The sequence below is a fragment of the Hippopotamus amphibius genome, chromosome 2 (assembly GCF_030028045.1).
Source record: "Hippopotamus amphibius kiboko isolate mHipAmp2 chromosome 2, mHipAmp2.hap2, whole genome shotgun sequence".
In the NCBI taxonomy this organism is placed as follows: domain Eukaryota; kingdom Metazoa; phylum Chordata; class Mammalia; order Artiodactyla; family Hippopotamidae; genus Hippopotamus; species Hippopotamus amphibius.
This window is the reverse complement of record NC_080187.1, coordinates 20700439-20712999: the sequence shown is the minus strand read 5'-3', so window position 1 is coordinate 20712999 and position 12561 is coordinate 20700439. Positions and strand designations below refer to the sequence as shown.

Genomic DNA, 12561 nt, shown 5'->3' with positions numbered 1-12561 from the left:
GTGAACAGGCAGGGTCTCGGATCAAGCGAGAGAGGCAGGGGGCACCCCGCCTCACTGAGTGTGGGAGGCTCAGACCTGGGGCCACAGCTGGACGGCTGGGCAGCCCCAGTGTGGGTGGTAGAAGAGGGACATCGGGCCCGCAGCTGGGGGCTGGGCTGCCATGTCAAGGAGTCCGGCTGTGAACTGACATCACCGTGCCGGGCCGTGGGTCCTGACTGGCACTTAGCATCTGCTCTGCAGATGTCAAGGATGAGGTCAGACTCCAGGCTGGATGCCCCCGTTTCTGGGGCAGGAGAAGTGCCAAGAGGGTGTGTGCCGACCTCTGCAGTGGCAGCCCTCCCAGAGTCCACCAGGAAGCTACGCCCCATGGAGACTGTCCCTCCCTGGAGCCCGGCACCAGCCTTCACCCGCCCTGGGCCTTGGCCACCTTCTCTGGGAGATGGGCATGATCTCACCTTTTCTCTTTCGCCAAATAACTTAGAAGAGGAAATCGCCACCCAGAAATTCAGGAAATGCCCGTGTTGGGAAGGTTCTGGGTTGTTTTACAGATGCCCACAGAGGGAAGAGGACTTACCCAAGGTTGCACACCTAGTCACAACGCACCTGGCCAAGATTGTCTGTGTGGAAACTGCCCCAGATAGGAGAACAAGTCAAATGGTCCTCGGTTGAACTCAGGCTCTACCTATTAGCTGTGTGGCCTTGAGCAAATCACTTTGCCTCTCTGAGCCTCTCTATAGTTTCTCATCTGTGAAAAGGGCTTGCTTATGATAAAGATACCTGTGGTAGTGCTCGGCCCTAGCTCTCTGCATTTGCCTTTGATTCTGGGTCACCTGGAAGCATAGGGCTGGGGAGGGCCTTTTAGGAAGGGAAATCTTTTTGCTTCCCCCAAAAACAGATGCTGAAGAAGGTGGCTTAAAATTTTGAGTTGGGAAAGTTCCAGTGGCTTGCTTTACAGAAGCAGCACTAACTTTCTGGGCATTAACTGTGTGCCAGGCACCAGGATTAGCACTTTTTGTAGATTATCTGTCAGCTAGGTGCTGGTACAGCCTCCTTTTACAGTGAAGGAATGAAGCTTTGAAGACTGGAGGGAGCTTGCCCAAAGCCACACAGCTAGTACGTGGGGGTGCCCAGTGTGGACTCAGGCCTTGTCTAATACTGTATTCTGCTGCTCCCCAGGGAGTAGCAGAGAAGACGCTGGCTCTGAATCTCAAACCTGCAGGGTAGACATAAGACTAGGAACTGTCCATCCAGCCCCTGGTCTCTGGATGGAAGGAATGCTGCTTGCTGTCAGTTTGGCCAGAGTTACCTGGAGGCTTAGAGATGGCCAGGACTTGCCTGAGGTCATGCAGCAGCCCCCTCCCTCCAGCCAGGGCTCTTTCCAGTGACCCTGGGGCCTTGGTACCCATATCTGCCTGTCTGGATCTCTCTTCTGATTTTTGTTCATGGACAAGCAAGCACATGGTGTTCACAGACCAGAACTATGAACTGAGGCTGCCCAGCGTGAGATCTGGATTAATGACAAGCCAAATCGTACTGGGTTTTCAACACCGATTTTAACTCTGGGCAGGAAACCTGGAATCTCCTTGATGGTTATTTGAAACAAATGAATTCCCCAGCCCTCACACATCCTCGAAAGCTTGGCTTCCTTTGAAGGCTCTGTGTTCAGTTCTTTACATCAGGCACTTAGTTAATCCTCATTTACTCCTTTGGGGTAGACAGGACAGTAGCCATGGTAAAGGAGAACCTTGGAGACTCAGGCTGAAGGCCTTGTGCCAAGTCTCCAGCTATGAAGTGGCAAGACCAGGATTTGAACAAGTTCAGCCTGCGGTTTAGTAAGTCTGCTCGGCTGCCTCTGTTCCTATGGGAAGGGAAGAGAGGTGAGGCCAGACAGGTGCTCCCTGAATGCCATGCCGCAGGGTTAGGCCCAACTTATGTGAGAAATGGGGAGCCATTGAATGTTGTTGAGCAGGGAAATGCCCTGGGAAGGTGAACCAGGCTGTGTGGAGGAAGACTGGAGGGGGGAAGGGTGGAGGCGGGGAGATAAGTGATGGGGCTGTTGCAGGTTCTCAGGGAGTGGTGATGAAGGCTGGACCCAGCTGTGACCACTGGAATAGGTGGAACATTTGAGTGAGAGTTACATACTAGGTATTGTGTTATATGTTTACCATCTCATTTCATCCCCGTGAGAATCCTATGAGGAGGGTATGATTGCCCCATTTTATAGGCACATGCTGATTAAGGAACTTGCCCAAACCCATCTGGTAGGTGGCAGCACTGAGATTTGAACCCAGGCCTGTCTGATGCAAAAGCCTTTGCTTACACCCTTCATGCTACACTGCCTCTCTGTAGGGCAGAGATGCTGGTGTGACCTTAGACAAGTCCCTTCTCTGCTCAGGCTCTGCAGAGACCTTGACTAAACTCTGAGGTCACTTGTTGTTTTATTTTATCAAACATTTAGCTGAGCCTTGGGAAGAGAGAGATGACTCATATCCCACTAGTTCCTTTGAGGAGACCATGGTCTAGTGGGAGCGGCAGGCTTCTAAGTAGATGAGTCCCCAAATATAATACAGTGGCCTTTAAAGCAGAGGGAAAGAGGGGACTTGGCCTAACTTGGGGGAGGGATCAGGGAAGGCTTCCTGGAGGAGGTGACACCCTAACTAGGTTAGCTGAGTAATAAAAGATGAGAGCTTCAAAGACCAAGAAACAGTAGCTGCAAAGGTCTGAAAGCTCCAGTGTGAGTTCCTCAGGCAGGGACCTCAAGGGATGCCTCTTCCCAGCCATGGGATTTCCATGCCCAGAGCTTTGGATAAGTTTGTTGAATGACTATCTGATTCCATTCTCTTCTGCCACTTGGCACTGATGCTGTCTTCTTGCTTTTTATTCAGGGTCCCCCTGGGCTGCCTGGGCTCCCTGGACCTCCTGGTGCACGGGGTCCTCGGGTAAGTGATCACATGCTCTCCTTTGAGTTCTGGTTGGCTCTATGTCCTGTACCCATTGCTCCTGAAGTCCCAGCTTTGCTATGCCCTCGTACCCATTGCTCCTGAAGTCCCAGCTTTGCTATGCCCTCGTGCTGCCTGGCAGCCGCTTTCTACTTTGTCCACTGGAGTGGACATAGGCCTCTTACGGGGCACTGTGTGGCCAGATGTGGCATGGGACAGTGAGAACCTCTTGGAGGGTCTCAGCTGTCTATTGCAGGATTCACCCTTGGCAGCCTGGCATGGAGAAGGGATTTCTGCACATCCCCGCAGCTGATGGGCTTTGGTGTTTGTCCAGGAAAAAAGCTAACTTGGGAGAGCATGACCCTTGCATCCATCTTCGCATCTCTGCTGGGCTAACCTGGGGTAACGATGCTGATATAGGCAACCAGACGGGCTGTGCCAGGAAGGGGGTGAGCTCCCCGTGCTGAGATGCTCGACCAAAGTCTGGAGGATGGCTTGGCAGGGCTTGGAGGTGGCCGATAGCAGCTAGCCCAAACCTCGGAGTGAAAAACAGCTCCGGTCTGTTATGCCTGGCATGTCACTTCGTGCTGCCTTATTTGATCCGCTTTCCTTCCAGGACTCCCATGGACCATTAAGATGACTCTCATTTTAAGGATGAGAAAACCAAATTACTAGGAAATGGAAGAGCCAGGACGAGAACCCAGGCTCTTAACCATACGATACTGGGACTCTTGGGGGTCCTTCTGGAGAGAAATCTGTCCTTTTCCCAAGAGGGCTCAGACCCACGGCGCCTGGCATCTGTGCCCAGGCTGAATCAGCCTTTCCCACGCTGGGTGCCTGGCGAGGCCCTGGCAGAGATAGCTGCCTGGGGCATATTTTTAGCTCTGAGCCCAGCGGATGGTTCTGGTTATGCAATTACTCGAGCCCTAGTTCCCTCCAGACCTGGCCCTGTGCTCCCTGGGCCCAGGGCTCTGGAATCTGCTGTCTGAAGTGGCATTTCCTCCTGGCTTCGGAGTCTCCGTGGAGCACTTGCCCATAGCTGGGGACCACAGAGGGATCATGGACACCGCTGGCCAAGGGACCTTGTAGCCTGGGACCAGGGTGAGGCCCCTGGACCTAGCAGTCTGCCCGGGCCTCCAAACTCCTCCTGAGCCCCCAGCCTCTGCACCTCTGCTTGGGCTGTCTTCTTGACCTGGCATGTCTTCCTTGCAAACTCCTCCTCCATCCATGGCTCAGATCAAATGCCACCTCCTTTTCTGATGATCACTTCCTTCTTGGAGCTCCTAAGGCAGTTAACTGCCTCTGGATGGCACAGATCCTTTTGTAAAAACTCAGATTGACCACTGAACTCTGTCACCTGAGTGGCATATTCAGGATCTCATCCCATCTTCCCAGCCTCACTAATAAGTAAGTTCCAATGTTATCCCCATTTTACAGGTGAGGAAACTGAGGCTCAGAAAGGTTCATTTACTTTGGATAAGGTCAAACACAGAGTAAATGCCAGAGACAGGACTGAACCCAGACAGTCTGACTCCAGAGCCCATGATTTTAAACTACCTATTGTGCTAATTTTTCCATCTATTCAACTGAGCCCCTCTAGGCCAGGGACAGGTCTCATTGACTTTTCTTTTTTACTGGGTGCCCAGCAGAGTACTCTGTGTGCAGAAGGTGCTGGGCAAATGGGTTCCTATCAGGTTCTAGTCTGGGAGTCAAGAACATCTCCTCCAAGAAGCTGTGTGACCTTAGGCAAGTCCCTTCCCTATTCTGGGCCTCAGTTTCCTCATCTATAAAACATTTGGATCATAGTAAGGCATTTCCATCTGAGGTTCTTTCCAGCTCTGAAATTCCACAAGCGAGGGAAGGACTCTCCTGACATCCCTCTCAGGCTCTCTGAGTACTCCCCGCTCCCCGCAACCCATCACCATGTTCCTAGACTGGAAATTCCATAGATCATAAAATTCCAAAGATAATAGAATGCTGGGATTAAACAGTCCCAGTTCCTCTGTACCGACGGTGGCTCTGGGGCTCAGGCAGGGGCAGGGCCTTACCTGAGGTCACCCAAAGCTCTGTGGCTGGCCCCTGTCCACCTCCACATACTCCTCCGGCCTAACGAGGGATGCTAGGGAATCCCTAGGCCCTCCCTCCACTCGGCTTTCTGGGCTGCAACATTTGTAGAATCGGTCTGCTTGGCGCCCAGTCAACTATGTGATTCGTTTCTCTGCAAGGCACTGGCCAGAGAGGGTTGGGGAGGTGGGGGCAGGAAAGCAGGAAGCCCCCATCTTCACAAGCCGCAGATGGGGTAGCTGAACACTCTAGCCCTCCATCTTTAGGGCAGCTGAGGGCAGGAGTGGGGAGAGGCGGTCACGCCTGGTTTTGGGGTGCTGGATGTGAGAGGCCCCTCCTCAAACACCCCCGTCCAACCTTTTCCCAGTTCAGGCTGAGCTCTGAGGCTAGATCCCAGAAGCCCAGGCTGGGGTGAAGCTCTGAGGTCTTTCATGTTCCTTAGACACCATGAGCACCCCCCCCCACCCCCATTCATGGAACTGATGGGGAGATTGAGGCTGGAGAGAGGGAAGGCTCGGCACTGGGACCAGCTTGCATCCAGGTGCCAGGAGACAGTGCTTGGTGAAGTACTGGGAAGGGGCTGGAGGCTTGATTATTTTGGAGGTCACCCGTGGCACCATTATAAATTCCCCAGGTTGAGTGAGCTTCTGAACTCTGTTCCTCCTCCACGTGGACAGAGAAGGGGAGGGTCCCAGCTCAGGCATGGAGGAAGAGGGAGGTGCCTCAGGCAGAATGTGACAGGCTGCAGCTGGGCAGTTGGCCTTGAAGAGAGAGGAAGGAAGCATATCCTACACAGCCAGATGAGTCAAGTGGGGCCAGGGATGAGGGCAGTGTGTCTAGGGGCGGTTGTGGTAGGGGCACCCCTCGAGTTGCCTGTCTCCACATTCCTATTGGACGAAGACCCTCAGAAAGTGCTTGACTCTTAGGACTCTGTTTATATTACTGGGCTGCAGGACGCTAGCTAGCCCAGCGCCTTTGCAGAGAAAGTGGACATAAGGCCCCAGCTGTCATAAGGGAGATTCGAATATGGCCTGGGAAAATCCAGTGCCACGAATAAGCCTTGGACTTGAAGCCAACAAACTGGGTCCCAGCCCTCACTTGGCCACTACTCTGCTGTGTGACCTTGGCCAAGACTCTATGACTCTCTGGGTTCGGTCTTCCCAGCTGTTTCATGGTCCCTGGGGGACCCTGTAAGCTCAGAGCATGTAGGAATCTACAGGAGAACTCTGACTATGTGTTGTGGCCACAGGAGGGACGTGCCTTTGTTCAGAGGAGGCCAAGTGCTCCCTTGATAGCGCGTAACTCCAGAGACTCATACAAAGTCCAGTTGGAGTCTGAAGGGTAGAGAGTTTCCCTTAAGCAGGAGGAGTCCCAGAAGGCTTCCTGGAGGAGGTGGCATTAAAACCAGGCCTCGAAGGATGGGTTGGGTTTCAGCTGGAGGGGATGGATGGGAAAGGCATGCCAGGTGATGGAACAGCATGGCAAAGGCGATGCAGGGAGGAAGTATTGGGTTGGCCATAAAGTTCGTTCAGGTTCAAAACCTGAACGAACTTTTTGGCCAATGCAACACAGGGCTTGGGCAGGGCAGCAAATAGCTAAGTGTGCTCTGAGCCTGAGGAAGCAAGCGTGGGAGGGGCTCATGGAGTATGGAAAGGTGGTCAAATTCAGGGGTTAAGGGCTTGTGCTCTGAAGCCACACATCTGAGGCTGAGGTCTAGTTTTGCCCCTTAGCAGCTGGGTGACCTGAGAAAGTTGTAAACCTCTGTGAGCAACAGCGTCCTCATCTTGAAAATAAGAATCATGGTAGCACCTACCCTGTGGGTTAACAGGATAAAATGAGATCATGCACGGAAAGCGCTTCACGCAGGGCCAGGCATCAAGGGACCCTCTCTGCAAACAGCTGCCATGGCCAGACTGCTGAGACCTGGCCAGTGGAGAAGACCCAGCGGGCAGATGGGCGGGCGGAAGGGCTAGGCCCTGCTCTAGGAAGTGGAATGACCCCTACTTTCCCCTCATCTCTTTTTTCTTTTCCCTTTCAGGGCCCACCTGGTCCTTATGGAAATCCAGGCCTCCCTGGCCCTCCTGGAGCTAAAGTGAGTATGTGCTGTGGGGTCCGGAGGTAGAGCCATGGTGTGGATGCTGGGGTTAGGGCTGCATTGGGGGAGCTTCATTTCTTCGAGGCTCGTGGTGGGAGGGCCTCAGGGTCACTGCGGAGAATCCACATCCAGGCCACGAGCGCCCCCGAGTGCCTCCCAGGTGCCAGGCCCTGTACAGGGCTGGAGGTGCAGTGAGGAGTTAGGACTTTAGCTTCTGGTGGGGAGGGGTTGGAGGGAGAAGGGCAGCTGGAACCTAAGGCCCTCAAAGGGAGTGGGAAGAAAGGTTATTTGCTGCTAAATAGGGAGGGCCTTGAAGGTCCAGCTCGCATGTAAGTGTTACTGGATCATAAGACACACCCTAGTGAGGTATGTCAAGTTTTGAGCTGGGGAGGGACGTGGAAAGATCACGTTTGTGAAAGATCCCTGGATGCCGTGTGGAAGATGGACTGGGGGTGGGGACCAGAGCAGAGGCAGAGCCACCTGGGGTGATACAAGCCAGCGCAGGGGTGTGGGAGGAGGGAGGGGGCGCCTCGACAATGTGGAGGTGAGGTAGAGAGGACTCGGTGATGCACCAGAGGAGAGACGGTGACTCCCTGATGTTAGCCTAGGTGACCAAACCGAGGAACCAGAAGAGGGAATGTTGCATTTGGGAATCCGTAGCCCGGCTCGGTGGAGATGTTTCGTGGACATTCTGAAACTCAGGAGAGCTCCGAGTGGAGATAGAGCCCTGAGGGGTGGCCAGCACAGAGATGCCACCTCTGGACTTTAGATGAGACCAGAAACCTGCGTGACTGGTGCTCTGATGGTGGTGGGGGAGCGGACAGGCTTCAGCCCCGGGGTGCCTTGGTGCATTCCTGGAGCGCCAGCAGAGAACAGAGCTGTCCAGGGCAGGGTGTGGAGTGAGAAGCACCAGGAGGAGTATGGGGCCAGCACTATTTAGGTTACAGGGAGAAGCCTTGAGTGATCGCTGGAGAAATAGGAGGAGGGGAAGGAAGATACAGGCTCAGAGAAGCCAGGAGCACAGCGACTGTGCCGAAAGAGTGTGAGGCAGGCTGGAAAGGGCAGAGGGTCCGCCCAGCTGTCCGCTGTGGGGTAAGCAGGTGAAGAGCACCCCTGGGCTTTGGTTGGCCCAGGCTCAAGGTCCTTCTTTGCTAACCCATTACAAAGGTCTAATGGCTGGAGGAAGGCCATTAACCGACTGGCCCCAGCTCATGCAGTGATTGATAGCTGAGCATCCCCCAAAGACCAATCCTGACTCCTGGAGCAGGGCTCCTCTGCCCACCTGTCTGGAAGTTTGGGACACATGTACACAGGTAGTCCTGGATGTGTGATGATATGGCATCAGAGGGCCAGCGCAGAGCCCTGGCACAGAGCGGCGGGAGAACTCCCCTCTGCCCCTGGAGGTATGTGACTTCGGCCAGGGCTGGGCTGGGGTCCTTCCTTGGAAGGCGAGCATGCAGACCTCAGGTGCTTAGGGGCCAGCAGCTGCCTGGAGGTGCTCTGGGTGTTAGCAAGGCCAACACTGGTGACAATAAGCACTGTATATGGGACACTTAATGTGTACCAGGCAGTCTGCATGCACTTCATGTAGCCTGTCTCATTTGATCCCCATGATGACCTAATGAGATGGTAGAGATATTGCACCCGTTTATAGATGGGGAAACTGCAGCTCAGGCAGATGAAGACACTGTCTAGGAAATGGCAGTGGGACCTGCCCTCGTGGATTAGGCAGAAAGAGGGGAGCTCCTGAGGAGACTTCTGCTTTGCAGAGGCTTTCAATCATCAAAAGATGCTGTGGATTAGCAGCTGTTTTGATTGCCAGGTTTGCTCAGGAACACGCCTTTCTTGGGCTGCTCTGGGTCTGTCTGGTCCTTCCTGCTCCCTCCCACTCCCAGACCTGACCCCCTGCTTCTGTAGCAGCAGATGCTGCATCAGCTTCTCCCCGGTCCAGGCTGGCCCCACACTGCAGGGCCCCAGCCCCAGGCTGGCCTGCAGCCCATACCCATCCTGCCGGCAGACGTGCAGAGGCAGGAGGAGGATCCGCCGGCTGCTGTTCCCTCCATTTCCAGGAGCAGCTCTGGGTGTGGCGAGGGAGGCTCAGACCTAGCAGGTGAGTCCTCCTGCTGCCACACAGAGCTGGGACCTGTGGACTCAGGCCTCACGGACAGGCTCCCAGCTTGCTTCTGTGTAAACAAATAAGAGAGCAGGTTCCAGAAAATACACTAAGAATGGGAGTCTTCTCCCATTAGAACTTGCATAAAATGTCCAGGAGAAAAGTCATGCACTTTATCCGGACACTTGGTTGTGAGTCTAAGGGGTGAGCAGAGGTGGGTCCAGGACAGGTCAGTTGGACGGGAGGCCCCAGTCTGCTGGGCTCTGGCCCTGGGCTGCTCTCCATCTGAGGCTTGGCCAGGACAGGGTTAAAGAGGCTCTTCCTGGATGGAATTCCTGACTTAGCTGAGATTGGAAGGGAATGTCATGGATCTGCAGGAATGGGTGTGATTCTGGGGAGAGGGTCCTAGCTGTTCACCAGATCCTTTCTGGATCTGGGAAGTGAGCTGGTGGGATTGCAGGGCTGACCCCCTCCAGGCCCTGTGCTGGCTCCTCCTTTTCCGCACGGTGTTGGCTTCTAGAGCTGCCTCTGGGGCCACCCATCCATTCACCTTCCTTCAATCAACAAACATTCATTGAGCACCTACTATGTGCTGTGGGTGGACAACTCAGCCAGACAGGCAGGGTCTGCTTGGTGTCAGGGAGCCTGCCCTTTGTCCAGATGGGTCGTTATGCTGTATTCACTGAGCCCTTGGGAGCTTATGGCCAGACAAAGGATGGGAGAGACTGGTGGACTGAGGAATCAAGAAGGGGAGACAGAGCAAAGGTGAGGAACTTCATCCCTCTTGAGATCACAGAGGAGCAAAGACCCAAAGGGCCAGTGACTTACTGGGGTCACTTGCAGTGACCAGCAGGGGCGGGGCTATATTCCGGGTCCTCGGGTTTGCCAGCAGGAAGACACGTGTCAGGGCTGCACAGCTGGTACAGGCCAGAGCCAGGCCTCAATCCCACCTGCCTCCTCCAGAGCCCAAGGCTTTCCCCATGTACCACATACCCATACATCCCATGTTCAATCCATCAAGAAGAGGGTTTGTCAGCTCTCGCAGGGGGCCAAGGTCAAGAACTTTGAGAGTGAAACAGAGAAGCCAGAAACCTGTGTGGATGGCATTAGCTGAGCTTAGAGGCCCAGGGTTGAGTCATGTGTCCAACCAACCCATAGTTATTGCTGCAGAAAACACAGTAGTTAAGGGCACAGACTCGGGAGACACGTGGTCGAAGTTCACGGCCCAGCTCTGTCGCCTTCTAGTTCTGTGACTGGGAGCAAATTATTTGAACTTCCCATGCCTCAGTTTCCTCATCTGGAAACTGGGATGATAAGAGTAACTGCCCCCTTGGGTTGTCATGAGGTGTAACTGAGTTAAGAGCAGCGCTGGCCTGTGGCAAGTGTTCAGCTGTCAGCACGTGCAAGGTGCCAGGCTTACAATGGGGCACAGATAGGGACGGTCCCTGCCCTTGTGGAAACAAGCTGATCACCCCGTGAAAAGGGCTCCACGTGAGAGGCACTGGGTGCTCAGAGCCCTCACAAAATGGCGATCGATCTGGTCTGGGAGGTGAGGCCTGCCTTCCCGGAGGGTGGGAAGGTTGAACCAAGGTGTGAAGGGCAGCAGGTGACCAGGCCAAGGGGCAGGAGGAGGCTGGGGAGGGCAGCAGGCCTGGTGGATGTGCTAAGACTTCTGGGCTTTATCCAAAGAGCAGCAGGAAGGCATGAGGTTTTCAGCAGACATGACATGATCAGATGTGGTTTGTGAAGCCCACTCAGGCAGCTTGAGAAGCTTGCTTGATGGGCAGCAAGTTGAGGGATGGCCAGCGGGGAGGCCTGGAGCTGCCCCGACACTGTTGCTGGTGCTGGACCAAGTGAAGTCAGATGGGAGGCGAGGCCCAGGTGGGGTGAGAAGCTGTGGGTCAGGTGGGCGGGGCTCCAGCTGTGCCTGTGCTGGGCGATGAGGCACCTGGCCCCACTCTCCCTGGCAGCAGGCCGCCCCTCCCTTCCTCTGGCCTGCTCAGTTAGCAGTGAATTACCCAGGATTACCGTGGGCCCTTGGGCACCCGGGGAGGATAGGTGGGCAAGAGGGGCCATGCTCAGTGACCCAAGTGACTGCTAGCAGAGCTGCTAGAAGCTGAGTGGAGCCAACCCTTATGGGATTCTCAGGCTTCAGGCCCCAGCCTCCCTTTCCCCTTCCTCTGGTGACTGAGGTAGGCCATACTCATTTAGGAAAATGTGGAAAAGTCTAAAAAGTTTCAAGAAGAAAGAGGGTCTCCTGCAGCGGCCCTGCCCAGTGATAGGCACTGACTACATTTTGAACAGCCTGTGGGCCAGGGACTGGCTAAGAGCTTTACCTACTTTGCTGAGTGGATGTTATTAACCCCATTTTACAGATGAGAAAACTAAGGTCCAAAGTAGCTAAGTAACTAGCCTGTTTCTGCTAAGTGTCAGAGACAAGATTTGAACCCTCTGCTGTCTGACTCCAAAGCCCATAGTTTTAGCCACAAGTCTGTTAGCCCCATAGCTCTTTAGTTCTGTGGATTAAGCCATATGTATATATTAAGCAGTATGTACACACACGCATATATGTGCATACACATATATGAGTAATTTAAAATATTCTTTGCCCGTAAGTGCTGTGTGGTGTTGAGCTGTTATTTTATTAACGATTGCCTTCTAGAAAGATTGAACCAATGCATGCCACTGCTAGCTTTAGAGAAGGGTGTTTGAAAAAGATAATTTATTATTGCTTTCAGTTAACTTCACTGCATCCATCATCTATGAGAAGAATGTGTTTCTTACATTTGTACTCCGTTTGCATTTCACCACTTATGAATTTGTTTATTTTGGGGGTTGAGATGGTATCTTTTGTTATTGATTTGTAAAAATTATTTGTGTTTATGTATGAAGGTTTATTGTCTTCACCTACCTTACAAGTATTTTCAAGTTTACTGTTTGCCTCTTAAGAGTACTCATGACGATTTTCGCAAATGAGAGTGTTACTTTTTTTTTTTGGACTAACAATAATAACTAACACTTCTTAGGGAATTACAATCTGTCAGATAGTTCAGAGAGAGCGCTACCATATGTAGAATGTATGGTTCTTTACTTGTATATTTAGACATTTCTTTCCCATACTAAGACCAGAGGGGTATTCACTTATATTTCTAGTCATTTTATAATATCATTTGTACTCTTAAAAATTTAAGCTATCTGGAATTAATCTTCATCAGAGTGGGTATGAGGTGTAACTTTATTTTTCCCCCAGTAGTTGATCATTTATTAAATAACTTTTCCTCCACTGACTATTATGTGATAGAACAGGGCCTATTTCAGGCCATTCAAATATGTTTCATTGCTGTGTTTGT

At 53.0% G+C, this 12561-nt stretch overlaps 1 protein-coding gene across 1 annotated transcript in view; it reads left to right on the top strand.

The window, feature by feature from the left end:
* The window catches only part of COL27A1 (collagen type XXVII alpha 1 chain), a 143668-nt gene that overhangs the window by 17187 nt on the left and 113920 nt on the right, over positions 1 to 12561 (top strand). The window contains exons 4-5 of the mRNA XM_057724123.1: positions 2886 to 2939; positions 7042 to 7095. Coding sequence (XP_057580106.1) covers positions 2886 to 2939; positions 7042 to 7095 — 108 coding nt within the window. The remainder of the gene's footprint in view (positions 1 to 2885; positions 2940 to 7041; positions 7096 to 12561) is intronic.